The 13,016-nt window shown below is 60.5% G+C and overlaps 1 protein-coding gene and 1 pseudogene across 1 annotated transcript in view; both read left to right on the forward strand.

The window, feature by feature from the left end:
• Positions 1 to 5,790: 5,790 nt before the first annotated feature.
• The window catches only part of LOC135325597 (class I histocompatibility antigen, F10 alpha chain-like), a gene marked incomplete at its 3' end in the record, with an annotated part of 31,397 nt that continues 24,171 nt past the window's right edge, over positions 5,791 to 13,016 (forward strand). Inside the window, exon 1 of the mRNA XM_064503696.1 lies at positions 5,791 to 5,854. Within this exon, the coding sequence (XP_064359766.1) occupies positions 5,791 to 5,854 (64 nt within the window). The remainder of the gene's footprint in view (positions 5,855 to 13,016) is intronic.
• On the forward strand, positions 6,147 to 7,644 carry LOC135325532 (class I histocompatibility antigen, F10 alpha chain-like; annotated as a pseudogene).

A 13,016-nucleotide genomic window follows, 5' to 3' on the forward strand; every position in this document is an offset into this window, starting at 1 on the left:
GATGGTGCCAGGACAAGTCTTCCTGTGCAAAGCCGGCAGCTGCCAGGAGGCACCTCCTTTGTCACGGGAGCACAGAGCATTCCTCAAAGGCAGATGCGAGGCATGCCAGCATGCAAGGAGCAGGATGAGCCGTGGCCAGGCTGCCTGACAGAGCCAAGGCTGCCACCGTTGCTGCTGAGGGTGGCTTTTTCGAGAACTGTCGAAGGACTGTGCCAGGAGCTAGGCAGCAAGGTGCTGGCAGCTCCCAGAGATGCCTGTGCGCAGGAGACCAAGGCACAACGGTTGGAGACGATGGCGCACAGGCAGGACTTGGTGCGGAGCAAGGCCTCAGCGTCCCAAGGTGTTGAGGTGCAGCCTGCAGAAGGGCAAGTTTCCCCCGCTGAGAATCCCCAAGGAGAATCAGCCTCTTCTGGCGTGGGGGAGGTCCCGCAGTGGGAGACAATGGCCAAAGGTGTTTCACAGCAGGTTGGGCTCAGCAGCCCCCGCTTCACAGAGGTGCCACCCAGCTCTGCCAAAGCCGTTGCAGGCAGCTGCCCCAGTGACATGGTCACAGCAGAGTCCTCCTGGCCTTCCTGGCCTTCGCCTGCTGGCCTTATTCAGAGCATCCTTGCAGATGCGTGCATGGAATTGAGGGCTGAGAGCCAGAGACTTGCTGCACACAGCCCTGTAGCACCTGCCGCAGCTCTGGAATCCACAGGCCTTGAGCTCGTGTCTGCAGCCTGGAGCTGTGCTGATGACATGAGTCTTGGACATGACTGGCAGCTGGTGCAGCCTGATGTGGACAAAGGCACAAAGGAGCTCAGTGCAGCCGTGCCACAGAAGATATCGGCACACGCCCTTGGTCCAGCAGCAGTGGCAAAGAGAGCCCAAGAGGAGAGCAGCGAGCATGGCAAAAGCACAGCTGCCACAGCTCTGCAAGGGCCTGATGCCCACACTTGTGATGGCAAAAGGAAGGTCACGGGGGCCGGTGCACCAGCTTCCCCGGGCAGGGGCCATGGACTGGTCACACTAGGATGGCAGCTTGCAGTGCAGAGGCCCAAACAGCAGCCTCTGGGCATCATCTGTCGCCTTCGAGGCACGCCGCTGCACATACACCCCGACAACCCCGCGCAGTATCTCGCCGTGCTCTCAATCAAAACAGAGACGCTGGAGGAGCTCGACAGGAGCTGCGTGGCGCGCACCGGGCAGAGCTTGGCCCAGCTGCGAGAAGCCTTTCTGGAGAGGAAGGAGCCGAGGCCGAAGGAGAGGGAGGTCGAGGAAGAGGAGGGCAAGGGGAAACGTTTCTCCCTGACAGCATCGGGATGCCTCAATGTTCGCCCCAAGGAGGTGAGTGCAAAGGGTGGGCCGGGGCAGATGGTGACCCTCAGTGTGCTGGGGCCAGCCGCTGCGCCCTGCTGCAACAGCGTGATGGTGGCAGTGCTGGCAGGGCTGCGGTGGGCATTGCTGGTGGGAAAAGCAGCTGCCTTCCCAAATCTCCCTCTCTGGCTTCAGCTCTGTGCCAGAAACTCCTTCTATAACCTGTGGCAACCGGAGGTGACGCGAGTGGAGCTCCTCAAGGACGCGAGGTCCAAGTGGGAGGTGCAGGAGCGGCTGTACGCCCATGCGCCCAGGAGGGAACTGGGAGCTGGGAAGAGAGGCCGGGGAGCGCCGGAGGATGCTGGCGTGGAGTGGAGTGATGAGGAAGAGGACGTTGATGAAGAGCCTTTGCAATGGGAGGAGCTGGAGAAAAACACGGCCTTGGTCATGAGCTGGGTCAGACCGAGCCTCAGGAGCCTCTTGGCAGACCCACAGCCGTGTCCTGAGGAGGTGCCCTGCTCCCCCGTTGTGAAGGGCAGAGATGCTGCCAGGGAGGCAGCTGGTGACCTGCAGAGCACGCCTCTGGCCCCAGCAGTGCCCCGAGGAGCCGAGGCAGCGGCATCTCCTTTGGCAGGAGGCTGCCAGGATGCAGGGGACAGTGTGCCTCTGTCCCCATCGGCCAGCACAGGGACAAAGGCGGAGGCCTCCCCCGCAGCCAGAGGCCCTGAGGATGCAGGGGAAAATGCTCCTCTGCCTCCATCGCTTCCCGCAGAGGCTGCGCCAGAGGCCTCCCACTTGTGCGGAGGCCCTTGTGGGGAGAGCAACAGCCTGCCTCTCCAACCACCGTTCCCCGAAGAAAGCGCAGCAGAAGGCTCTGCCCTGGCCGCAGGCCTTCCTCACCAGGTGAGCAAGGAGCATGGCGTCGGCAGCCACCACCCAAGGGAGGTGCGGTGTGAGCAGTGTCTGGGGTGTGCAGGGTGGGTGAGAAGAGCTGCCCCATCACATGGGTCCCCCACGGCCGTGGTGAGAAGCTGTCCCCCCAGCCCTTTACGCTCTGCACTCTCTGCCCTGGGGAAGATGCCTGGTGCTCTGCGTTTCCAAGTGCCAGAGGCCCAGGGCTGACGTGCCCTCCCCGGCCTGCACAGCACCCAGCCCTGGGGCATGGATGCTGAGCGAGGAGGGCAGGGGCAGCCCCAGCAGCAGCCGCCTCCCACAGCCAGCGAGCCAGCCCCCTTGTGCCCCGCACCCGGCCACCTCCATCCCCCGCTGCCCGTCGTGGCCCCTGGCCCAGCCCTGCTGCTACGGCCCCAAGACAAGCCTTGTGCCATTGCCCAGCCAGCTGCATGTGCCTCCCTTGGGGCTCGCGGCCACTCACAGCATCCCCCCACCCCAGACCCTTTGCCCCCTCACATATCCCAGGGCACCAGGATGCTGAGCATGGCCAGCTGATACCACACAGGGGTGTGTTGCTGCTCTCCCCATGCAGGTTGCCTGGGAGCCCAAAGAGGAGCACAAGTCGTCGTCTTCCCTCCGGCCCACGCCAGAGGTGGACTCAGGTAGGTACCCAAGTCGAGAGCCGTTCTGGGGACGGCACAGCGAGCGGCACTGAGGCTGGCAGCAGGAAGCACCCAGGGGCTGGCCATGCCGAGGCCGTGAGCCCTCGGGAAAGCCCTTGGTGCCAGGGACAGGCGGGTGCTTGCCCTGCGCCTGCCCAGCCCCTCGCCCACGGCTCTCCTTCCTCCACAGGCATCGCCGCCCTCCCGCATGCTGCGCCTTCCAGGCGATGGCCGTCGCGGCTCAGGGCAGCGCTTCGGGCTCTGCGCAGAGCTTTTAGCTGCCGCTGTGTCTCAGGGCAGTGAGAGGAACAGCGCGAGGATGCAGCTGCCAGACAGGTCGCCCGAGATGGGGCATGGCGCAGAGCAAAGAGGCAGAGCGACGGAGGCTCTCTCCTGGCTGCTACAGCAATGCTGCCGCGTCGTGTCCCACAGCCCATGTTCTGCTCCAAATAAACCCTCGGCAGCTGTTCCCGCCGTGTTACTTGGTGTCAGGGAACTGTCAGGAGAAAGACTAGTGCAGGCGCTGCCAAGGAAGGCAGTCAGGGCTGCAGAGAAAGCCCTACAAGCAGTCGCAGAGTGAGAGAGCAGCTGGGGTGGGAAGGGTCTTCCGGAGGTGTCTGCTGCAACCTCCTGCTGCAAGTGGAGGCAAGCGGAGGAGGTTTCGCAGGGCCTGTCAGGGTCGAGCTCTGACCGTCTCTGGCGATGGATTCCCGCACGGCCCTGGCACCCTGCTCCAGTGTTGCACCACCATTTGCCTTCCAAGGCCATTTGCAGTCTCTGAGGGGACTTTTCCCTGCCGCAAGCTGTGCCGTTGCCCTCAACCTGTCCCCAGGCCCCTCAGGACGTCTCTGGCTCCATGCTCTCTGCACGCTCCCCTTAGGCTCTTGCAGGCAGCAGTGAGATCCCCCTACGCCTTCTCTTCCGCCGGCTGCACCAAGCCAGCCCCCTTGGCCTCTGCTCCTGTGTGCTGTGCTGCAGCTGCCAGGCAGCTTGGGGGCCTGCGCTGGGCTTGCTGCAGTGTGGCCCCGTCTGCGTGGGGCAGGGGGCTGGGGATATGGTGCAATAGGGCGGGGGCCTGGGGATGTGGGTGCAATGGGGCAGAGGGCTGGGGATATGGGTGCAATGGGGCAGAGGGCTGGGGTGGTGGGTGCAGTTGGGCAGGGGCCTGGGGACATGGGTGCAATGGGGCAGGGGCTGGGTATATGGGTGCAATGGGGTGGGGAGGCTTGGGATATGGGCACAATGGGGCAGGGGCCTGGGGACATGGGTGCAATGGGGCGGGGGGCTGGGGAGGTAGGTGCAATTGAGCAGGGGCCTGGGGACATGGGTGCAATGGGGCAGGGGGCTGGGCATATGGATGCAATGGGGCGGGGAGGCTTGGGATATGGGTGAAATGGGGCAGGGGCCTGGGGTTGTGGGTGCAACGGGGCAGTGGGCTGGGACCATGGGTGCAATGGGGTGGGGGGCCTGGGTTCATGGGTGGTGGTGGGTGCTGATGGGTGGCCACCTGGGCCCATGGGTGACAACACGGGTGCAATGGGGCTGGACACCTGGGTCCATGGGTGGCGGACGGTGCTGATGGGGTTGGACACCTGGCTCCATGGATGGGTGTGGGTGCTGATGGGACTGGATGCCTGGCTCCAGGGGTGCAACGGGGCTGGACGCCTGGGTCCCCGGGCAGCTCCTCACCCATGGGTGCCACCTTGGGCAGGTTTCCACATCTTCCAGTAGATGTACGGGTGCAGGGAGTGGGCCGGGGGCCACCTACCAGCACTCGGCCTTCGATGGGCGCCACTCCCTGAGCTCCCGCTGCTGGCCCCGTGTCCCCATCACCATGTCCCCGTGGTCTCCTGTCCCTATCCCTGCCCCCGTCCCTGCATCCTCGGGTCCCCATCTCCACCGCTGGGTCCCCGTCCCTTGGCCGAGCCAAACTCCATCCCCGGAGCTGACCCCCGTCCCCACCGTGTCCCCCCGTCCCTGTGACAGAGCCAACTCCATCAGCATCCCCACGGCATCCCCGTCCCCACGGTGTCCCCATCCCCACAGCATCCCCATTCGCCTGCCGTCCTCGTCCTCACCACGTCCCCATCCCCGTGGTGTCCCCGTCCCCCTGCCCCTGCGACAGAGCCAACTCCATCTCCAGCCCCACGGCGTCCCCGTCCCCACAGTGTCCCTGTCCCCACCACGTCCCCCTGCCCATGACAGAGCCAACTCCATCTCCAGCCCCATGGCATCCCCATCCCCACGGTGTCCCTGTCCCCACCACGTCCCCTGCCCCTGTGACAGAGCCAACTCCATCCCATCCCAATGGTGTCCCCGTCCACACATCGTCCCCAACCCCACATCATCCCCATCCCCACAGTGTCCCCCTGCCCCTGTGACAGAGCCAACCCCATCTCCATCCCCACATCGTCTCCATCCCCATGGCATCCCATCCCCACATCGTCCCCACTTCCACATCATCCCCATACCCACATCATCCCCATCCCCCCAGTGTCCCCGTCCCCACATCATCTCCATCCCCACATCGTCCTCATCCTCCCACATGGCCTCCGCGCTCCCGCCCATCACGCGCTCCGCAGAGATCTGCCCGGCGCCCGGTGGCGTCACCACTGCCGCGCCGCGCCATTGGCGGGCGGCCGCCGGCGGGGCCAATGGCTGTGCGACAAGGCGGGGCGGGAGCCGCAGATCGGCCCTGCGCAGTGCCCTCCGCGCGCGCCCTCGCTTTCACTTCTCCCAACCTGCCGCACCGGGATCTGCCCAGCGCCTGGTGACGCCTGGGTCGACTCGAGCCGCTATTGGCGGGTGGGACAGAGCGCAGCCAATGGCGGTGCATCGCAGCGGAGCCAATGGCGGTGTGGGGGCGTGGCCCCCGTGGGCTTCGGTGCTGTGTGAGGGCGATGGCGATGGCAGCGAGGAGGCGGTAGCGGGGCGGGTGATGGGGCCGGGGCTGCTGCTGGCGCTGGCGCTGCTGCTGGGGGGCGGTGGGGCGGCGGCGAGTGGTGAGTGCGGGCGGGGACCCCAGCCCCCCTCTGCCCTCCCCCGCCGCCGGGCTCCCCGTCAGCGGCCCCACGGACCGGCCTGCAACCGTCCCCGGGAGATGCTGCCCCCCCGACCTGCCCCCCGGGACGTGCTGCCCCCCTGGACCCCCTCGGGCTGTGCTGCCCCCCCGGAGCCCCCCAACCTGCCCCCCCAGGACGTGCTGCCCCCCCGACCTGAACCCTGGGACATGCTGCCCCCCCGACCTGCCCGTCGTGTCCCCCCGGGATATCTTGATCCCCCGGATGCCCCCCAATGTGCCCCCCCCGGCCCCTCACCGCACCCCATGTCCCTGCAGGCCCCCACTCCCTGCGCTACTTCAACACCACCGTGACGGAGCCCAGCCCGGGGCTGCCTGCCTTCATCTCCGTGGGCTACGTGGATGGAGAGCTCATCACTCGCTACGACAGCGAGACGCAGAGGGCGGTGCCGGGCGGGGCCTGGATGGAGCAGGAGGGTCAGGACCACTGGGACGAGGAGACCCGGATCAATCAGGACTGTCAGGAGACTTTCCGTGTGTACCTGGACACGCTGCAGAAGCGCTACAACCAGAGCGGGGGTGAGCACGGGCTGGGGCTCCAGGGGCCAGGCCGGGGCTCCCGGCGGCAGCCACTCGCCATCAGTGCTGGGGGCTGCGGGGCTGGGGTGCCCCCGGCCCTGCGCTGGGTGCTGGGTCCGAGCCCCTCTGCTGCCCCTGAGCCCCCATCTCCCTGCTTGTGTCTCAGGGTATCACACAGTGCAGCGCACGTACGGCTGTGACCTCCTGGAGGATGGCGGGACCCGGGGGTTTATGCAGCTTGGCTACGACGGGAAGGACTTCATCGCCTTTGACAAGGACACGCTGACATTCGTCACAGCGGATGCTGCTGCGCTAATCACGAAGAGGAAGTGGGAGGCTGAGAATGAGCCTGAGCGCTGGAAGCACTACCTGGAGAACAGCTGCATCGAGGCGCTGCGGAGATACGTGGAGCACGGGAGGGCCGCACTGGACAGGGCGAGGCGGGACCCCCCGGACACGGGGACGGGCCCCGGGCTCGGCGCTGGGCCCAGGCGCCCGAGGGCGCTGCTGGCGGCACAGTGCGGCGTGTGCATCCGGGCCTGGGCGCGAGCTGCCTGACCTCCCTCCCTCACGCTGTCTCCCCAGAGCGCCCTGCGGTGAGAGTGTCGGCCAAGGAGAGCCACGGCTTCGTGACCCTGTCGTGCCGGGCTCACGGCTTCTACCCACAGCCCATCAGCATCAGCTGGCTGAAAAAGGGCCGCGTCCAAGCCCAGGAGACCAAGCGGGACAGTGTCACACCCAACAGTGATGGCACCTCCCCGCCTGGGCCAGCTTTGAGGCCCTCCCCGCAGAGAAGCACGAGTACCAGTGCCGCGTGGAGCACGCCAGCCTGCCGGAGCCCGGCCTCTTCTCCTGGGGTGAGTGCGGGCGGCCGGAGCTCATGGAGTGCCCGCTGGGGGCAGCTCCCGGCCCCCGCTCCCGGCCCCGCTCTCTTCCAGAGCCACCGAGCTCCCTGCTGCCCGTTGTCCTTGGGGCGGTCGTCGCTGTGGTTGTCGTCATCGCGGTGATCACCAGCTTTGTGGTCTGGAAGAGCAGATGGGGTAAAGCGCCAGGGCTGTGGAGGCGGGGGGAGGGAGGCCGGAAGGAGAAGGGGCCCGAGCTGGCGCCCCGGGACCGGAGCAGAGCCGGGCTGCGAGGGGCCGCGTGGCCTGATGCCTCTTTCTTCCCGCAGGGAGGAAGGAGCAGGGGTACGCGATCGCCAAAGGTGAGTGCCGGGGCCGCTCTGTCCCAGGCCGCGCCTGGCAGCGGGGCAGCATTTGCTCTCTGGTTTCTGGTGGCCGCGGGGCTGGCGCATCCCGTCCCCCGCCTGCCCCCATCTCCCCTATTCCGTGCCCCACAGCTTTTCCCCGGCTGCAGGGCAGGGAAAGGGTTGGCATCCCGCTGCTGGAGGCTGAGGCGCCCGGGCGCTGCCCTCTGCTCCTGGCGCCTGTGAGGCGGCTCCAGGGCCGGGTTCTGGCCCAGCGGGCTCTGCCCTGGCCCGGCTTTGCCCGCGGCTGGTGCGGGACCTGCAGTGCCACTGGCACGGGGCCAGGGCTCACTGCCGCTCCTCTCTCACAGGCCATGACGGGGCATCCAGCAGCTCCGGAATGGGTCAGAGCTGGTGCTGGGAGCGGGGCGGGGGGCCCCGGCCCAGCGTGATACCAGGTTGGCACCCGCCATGGGGCTGCCGGCCGGCCGGGCGCTGCGGCTGGGTTCCTGGGGGCTTCTGCCTGCTCCCCTGGCTCTGGGAGGGGGGATTTAGCCCCGCAGCGCAGCTCCCATGGGGGACGGCGATGTGGGGCTGGGACCTGCAGGACAGGGCGCGCATGGGGGTGCGGGGGTACCCCCCGTCCCCCACACCTCTGCCTTTATTGATTTTTTCCTCTCTTGTCTTTGCAGGAAGCAATGCCGCCATTTAAGCGCTCCGTCTCCTCACTGCAGCTCCCGGGATGTCGCCAAGCCCCCTCGGCTCCCGCGGCCCGGGAGCAGCAGCACCCGACGCCTCGCTCGAGGCTAAACCCGCCCCGTTTGGGTGCTTGGGCGCTGCGGGGTGCAGGTGGGCACCCGGGGGCAGGTCGGGGGGCTCAGGATTTTGTCTCGCCACGCCTTGGATCTGCTCCCTGGCTCCGACGTGCTGCAAAAAGCTGTGAAGGTGGCAGGAAGCCCCCAGAGAAGAGGAGCACTCGGAGCCTGCTCCTGCCGTGGTCCCAGCTCTGAGCTGGGGTAAAACTCATCTGTTTTATCGGTGCGCGAGGCAGGGTTTCCATCTGCCAGTTGCCTGGGAAATAGAGAATTTGCTGGATTTTTTCAGCACTTGTCCTGGTGGCTCTCTTCGAACAAGAACGCTGTTTCTGTGGTGGGCCTCTGAACAAGAACGCTGTTTTTTTGGTGCGTCTCGTAGCACAGGAACGTTGTTTTTCGGTGTGTCTATTACGACAACAATGCTGTTTTCTGACTATACTGTTATGGAAATTAGGCTTGTCGGCCACCATAACAGGGCCCAACCCTAGGTTCCCGCAAGTAAAATTCAGAGCCAAATCAAAGCAAATTAAATAATTAAATTTTAGTTACACGCGTGCAATAATTACAGCTTGAGCTGGGTGCCTCCGAAGAGGGACCCCAACAAATAAAAATCCTGGGCAATTATAGTTTTTTCAACTTAAATTTCCCACCCTTCATGCGGTAGTTAGACCAATAGTAATTTTTAGGTCTGGGGTCTCCTGCTTCTCATTGGATCTCATCGTTGTTCTAAGGTAAGCTGTTTTTCTCCTCCTCTTTATTTTTTGCGGTCTCTGCTGACGGTTGTACCTTTCTTTTTGTTGGGTCTTACTGTTGTCTCTCAAAGTCCTGAGGAGGAGGTGATTCTAAGTCATAACAATGAACACTGCCCCAGCAGTGAGCTAAGGCTTTGTCCCTCAAGGTCCTAATGCCCTGCACTGGTCTTATTTCAAAGCCTTGACACCCTCCCTTTCGGAGTGTGAGACGCAGGAATGCAGACTGCTTGTAACTCCCTTATCTTCCCAGCTGGAACCAGCTCTGAGGCCCTTTTCTTACTGGACTAAGTAAAAGTTCATTATTTTATCTAGGTGCGGCCTAAGGCTTCAGCAAATTTAGCTCCTCATGCTAAGCAAGTTTTAGAGAAGTTGTGCTAAGCGGCTACCTCTAGACAGTTTCAGTTTGCTATTCTTTAACACAAGTGGCCGTGTCCCTCCTGAGGTGCCAAGAATCCCAGTCCCTGAGCCATGGGGCTGGATACGACCTCCTTGGATTATTCATGACATGGGCTCATGACACACACCCCAGAGTCAAATAAATTTCTGTGGGAGAATGGGAGGAAGAAAGTAGAAATGAATCAAAGGAGGGGCAATACAGGCAAGGAGGCCCACCGGTAAACATCTCCAAATACAGGTGGATTTTGCCCCCACTCTGGCAAGGGCGTTCTTCCACAACCAGCAGCACCTGGGGGACGGAGGGTCTTTTCCTGATAGCCCTCATGGCACACAGGGCATCAGGATTTGAGACAGCCCTTCCAGCCAAGGGGCAATTTCTGGGGATCCATGGGATCTCTTCTTGCTTTCTCCGCAGGTCTCATTACTGATTACTTGCAGAAGAGATGGCTTTGGAGGGATCCCAGGGCAGCCTTCCAATGGCTACAAGGAAGTCATCAAGAAGATGGTGCCAGGCTCTTCACCAGGGTGCATGGGGGGAGGACAAGAGACAATGGGCATAAGTTGAGAGAAGAGACATTCGTGCAGGACATAAGGAAAAGGTTTCCACTGCAAGGATGGTCAAACATTGGAAATGGTTGCCCAGAGAGGTGGTGCGGTCTCCTCCCCTGGAGGTTTCCAAGACCAGACTGGATGAAGGCCGGAGCAACCTGGTGTGACCCCAGAGCTGACCCTGCTGTGAGCAAGGAGACTGGGCTAGAGACCTCCTGAGGTCCCTTCCACCCTGAAGGAGTCCGTGATTCATCCCACTCTCGATCTTCTCTTGTTGATGTCAGGGAAAGGAGGCAGGTTCCCTGTGACGGTGGAAGTAGGCCAGCTTTCTTGTGCTCCTCCAGGCAGAATTGTTCAGATGCAGGGCTTCTTGGCAGGAATCCCCAAGACAGCCATGACCAATGCTTTGCTTCGCTTTTAATTTCCTTGTTTTTTTCTTTTCCCCCTTCTAAGTGTGTCTCTCTTACCATCCTAATCCCTTCCCCTACCGTCAGCCCACTCCTGATTACCCTTAACTCTTTGGTGCTGGGGATTTCTTGTTTTTTATTTTGGTGTGGGGGGGGGGTGCTTTTTTGTTTTGACACAGAGGAGCTTTTGTCCAGAAGGATCTTGAGGAACTCGGGTGATTCGGACAACAGATACCCTATGAAGATTTACGAGAGAAGTGTCAAGTCCTATGCCTAGGCAGGAATGACCCAGTCCATGAGTAGAGGTTCAGGGACCTGGGCTTCTTTAGCTTGCTGACGTGGAGGCAAAGGGCAGTAGAGTAGGAGCCTGTGACTGTTTGAAGGGTGGTTTCAGAGATGATGGAGCTTTTCTTGGTAGTGGGAAACAGCATAAGAAGGGGAAAGAGCCACAAAGAGCAGCTTGTGGGGTTTAGATGTGACTATAGGAAAAGAAAATGTGACTCGTAGGGCAGTGCTGTGGTGCAACAGGACACCCAGAGGGAGTCTGAGTTCAGCCCCTGGCTTTGTGTTTTAAGGAAAAGCAAGTGAGGACAGGAAGACATCAGGAGATGTCGGGAGAACCCGGGGTGAGAACAAGGTGGGGAAGCAGGCTGGGTGTCTACATTCTGCAAGGAAACAGGCGCAGACATGGGAAAGCATAGGACAGCCTGAGGTGAAGATGGCCAAAGGCACTGCCAGGGTTGAAAGCTTCTAACAGAACTAGGTCTTTGTCCTCTTGGCGATAGCTGGGTGCCTCTGCCACTGAGGCCCACAAGATGCCATACCTCAAAGCACTGTGGCCTTGCTGCCTCCTTGTCCCTTGCAAGCACAGGAGGTGCCGTATCATGGTCCTGCACTCAGCATTGCGCACCCCCACCCGCACACTGCCCCCAGGAAGAGCCCTGAGCAATTCATGATGGAAAGGATCACCCTACCCCGGGGCTGGGTGTCAGTGCCTGGCTGCTCTGCTTGATAACACACATCCAGGTTGACTTGGCCTCAGAGCCACCTGCACATTGCCTTTGCCTACCTGCAATCAGGGCCTCCAACTTTGTGCTCTAATCAGCCCCTGGGGAGACTTTGTTGTTAATGACCCTCAGTGAGACCTGTTAACGCTCCAAGAAACTTGGAATTTTCTTCTGTATTTAACTTCTTGAGAGGTTTGTTCCATCTCCTCTCAGCATCTGCGGTTTGCAGGCTGAGCACCAAATACAGCTGAGGGGTCATTAAAAAGCAAAAACACCTAAGGAACCATGCATCTTTCCATAATTTTCCTCATTTTGTCAATTCTTGTGTGGCTAATTGCGAAACTTTCAGGAGAGTATTGAAATTAGGCAGATTTCAATGAACACCTGAAAAAGACAGATGTCTGCTTCTGAAGCTTTCTTTATTCTCCAGTTTTCAGAATAAGCGATACCCACATTCTCCAATTCACACTGACCCACTGGGTCTCCAGATGAAGTCTGGACATGTAGGACAAGCAGTATTTTTGATAGGAGACATGTATGGACAACCTTCTCTCCCAGCTCCCCAGCCCTGCCAGTTCTCTCATCAGCCACTGGGGACTTAGATCACTCTGGTTAAAATCTAACCTTTTTCCACTCAAGGCTGTAGCTGAATGCTACAGCTCCTGTGCACCAGTTCCCATCTGCTTTCCTTAGAGAACTAGCTGCAAGCAGACACAGAAGGATTTGTCTTAATTGCAATCAAACGAAAATAAACATTATCCAGTTTCATAAGAAATAAAATACAGTCCTCAACTTTATGTCAACTCCACGTTGCCTGTACTGATGTCTAGAGTCTACAAGGAAATGTTCTGGACAAATAGATAGGAAAGGCTGGATAGACACACAGTGAAGGAGTTTGTTTAAGAGACAATGAGCCTGCTGAAAGACGAGGCAAGCTTCAGACTCCCAGAAGCTCAGGGCAGCAACTGGAGAGTTGAGAGCTATCTGAATGATAAAGAGCAAGGGGAGGAGGAAAATTGGGAAACTATGGAAAGTGCATATGTCCAGATCATCTGATGAAAAGATGCCTTTAGAAATGATCAGTTTAATCAGGATGTTATGGAAGTTAGGCCTGTCGGCCACCATAACAGGGCTCGACCCTAGGTTCCCGCAGAGAAGTTCAGAGTTTCCCCAAGTGCATCTATTATCAATTGGTGATCTTTTTCATTCATTTTTTCCCACTGAGGTAATATCTCGGATGAAAGCCATTGGTTAGTTCCTAATGCTAATAAAGAAGACCTCAATGGATGTTTTAATCTGTATAAGTCACTTGTTGTTGTGTTCAGTTTATTTACGAGTACTTCAGCATCTATACTGTTTAGGACTCCCAATCCTGTTCCTATGATACCGGTCACATCTCTCCTTGTTCGTTTTGGAGAGGTGAGAGTTCGCCTATGTAACCACGCCGTCCATCC

This window comes from Dromaius novaehollandiae, unplaced genomic scaffold (assembly GCF_036370855.1).
Source record: "Dromaius novaehollandiae isolate bDroNov1 unplaced genomic scaffold, bDroNov1.hap1 HAP1_SCAFFOLD_31, whole genome shotgun sequence".
NCBI classification, from domain to species: Eukaryota; Metazoa; Chordata; class Aves; order Casuariiformes; family Dromaiidae; genus Dromaius; species Dromaius novaehollandiae.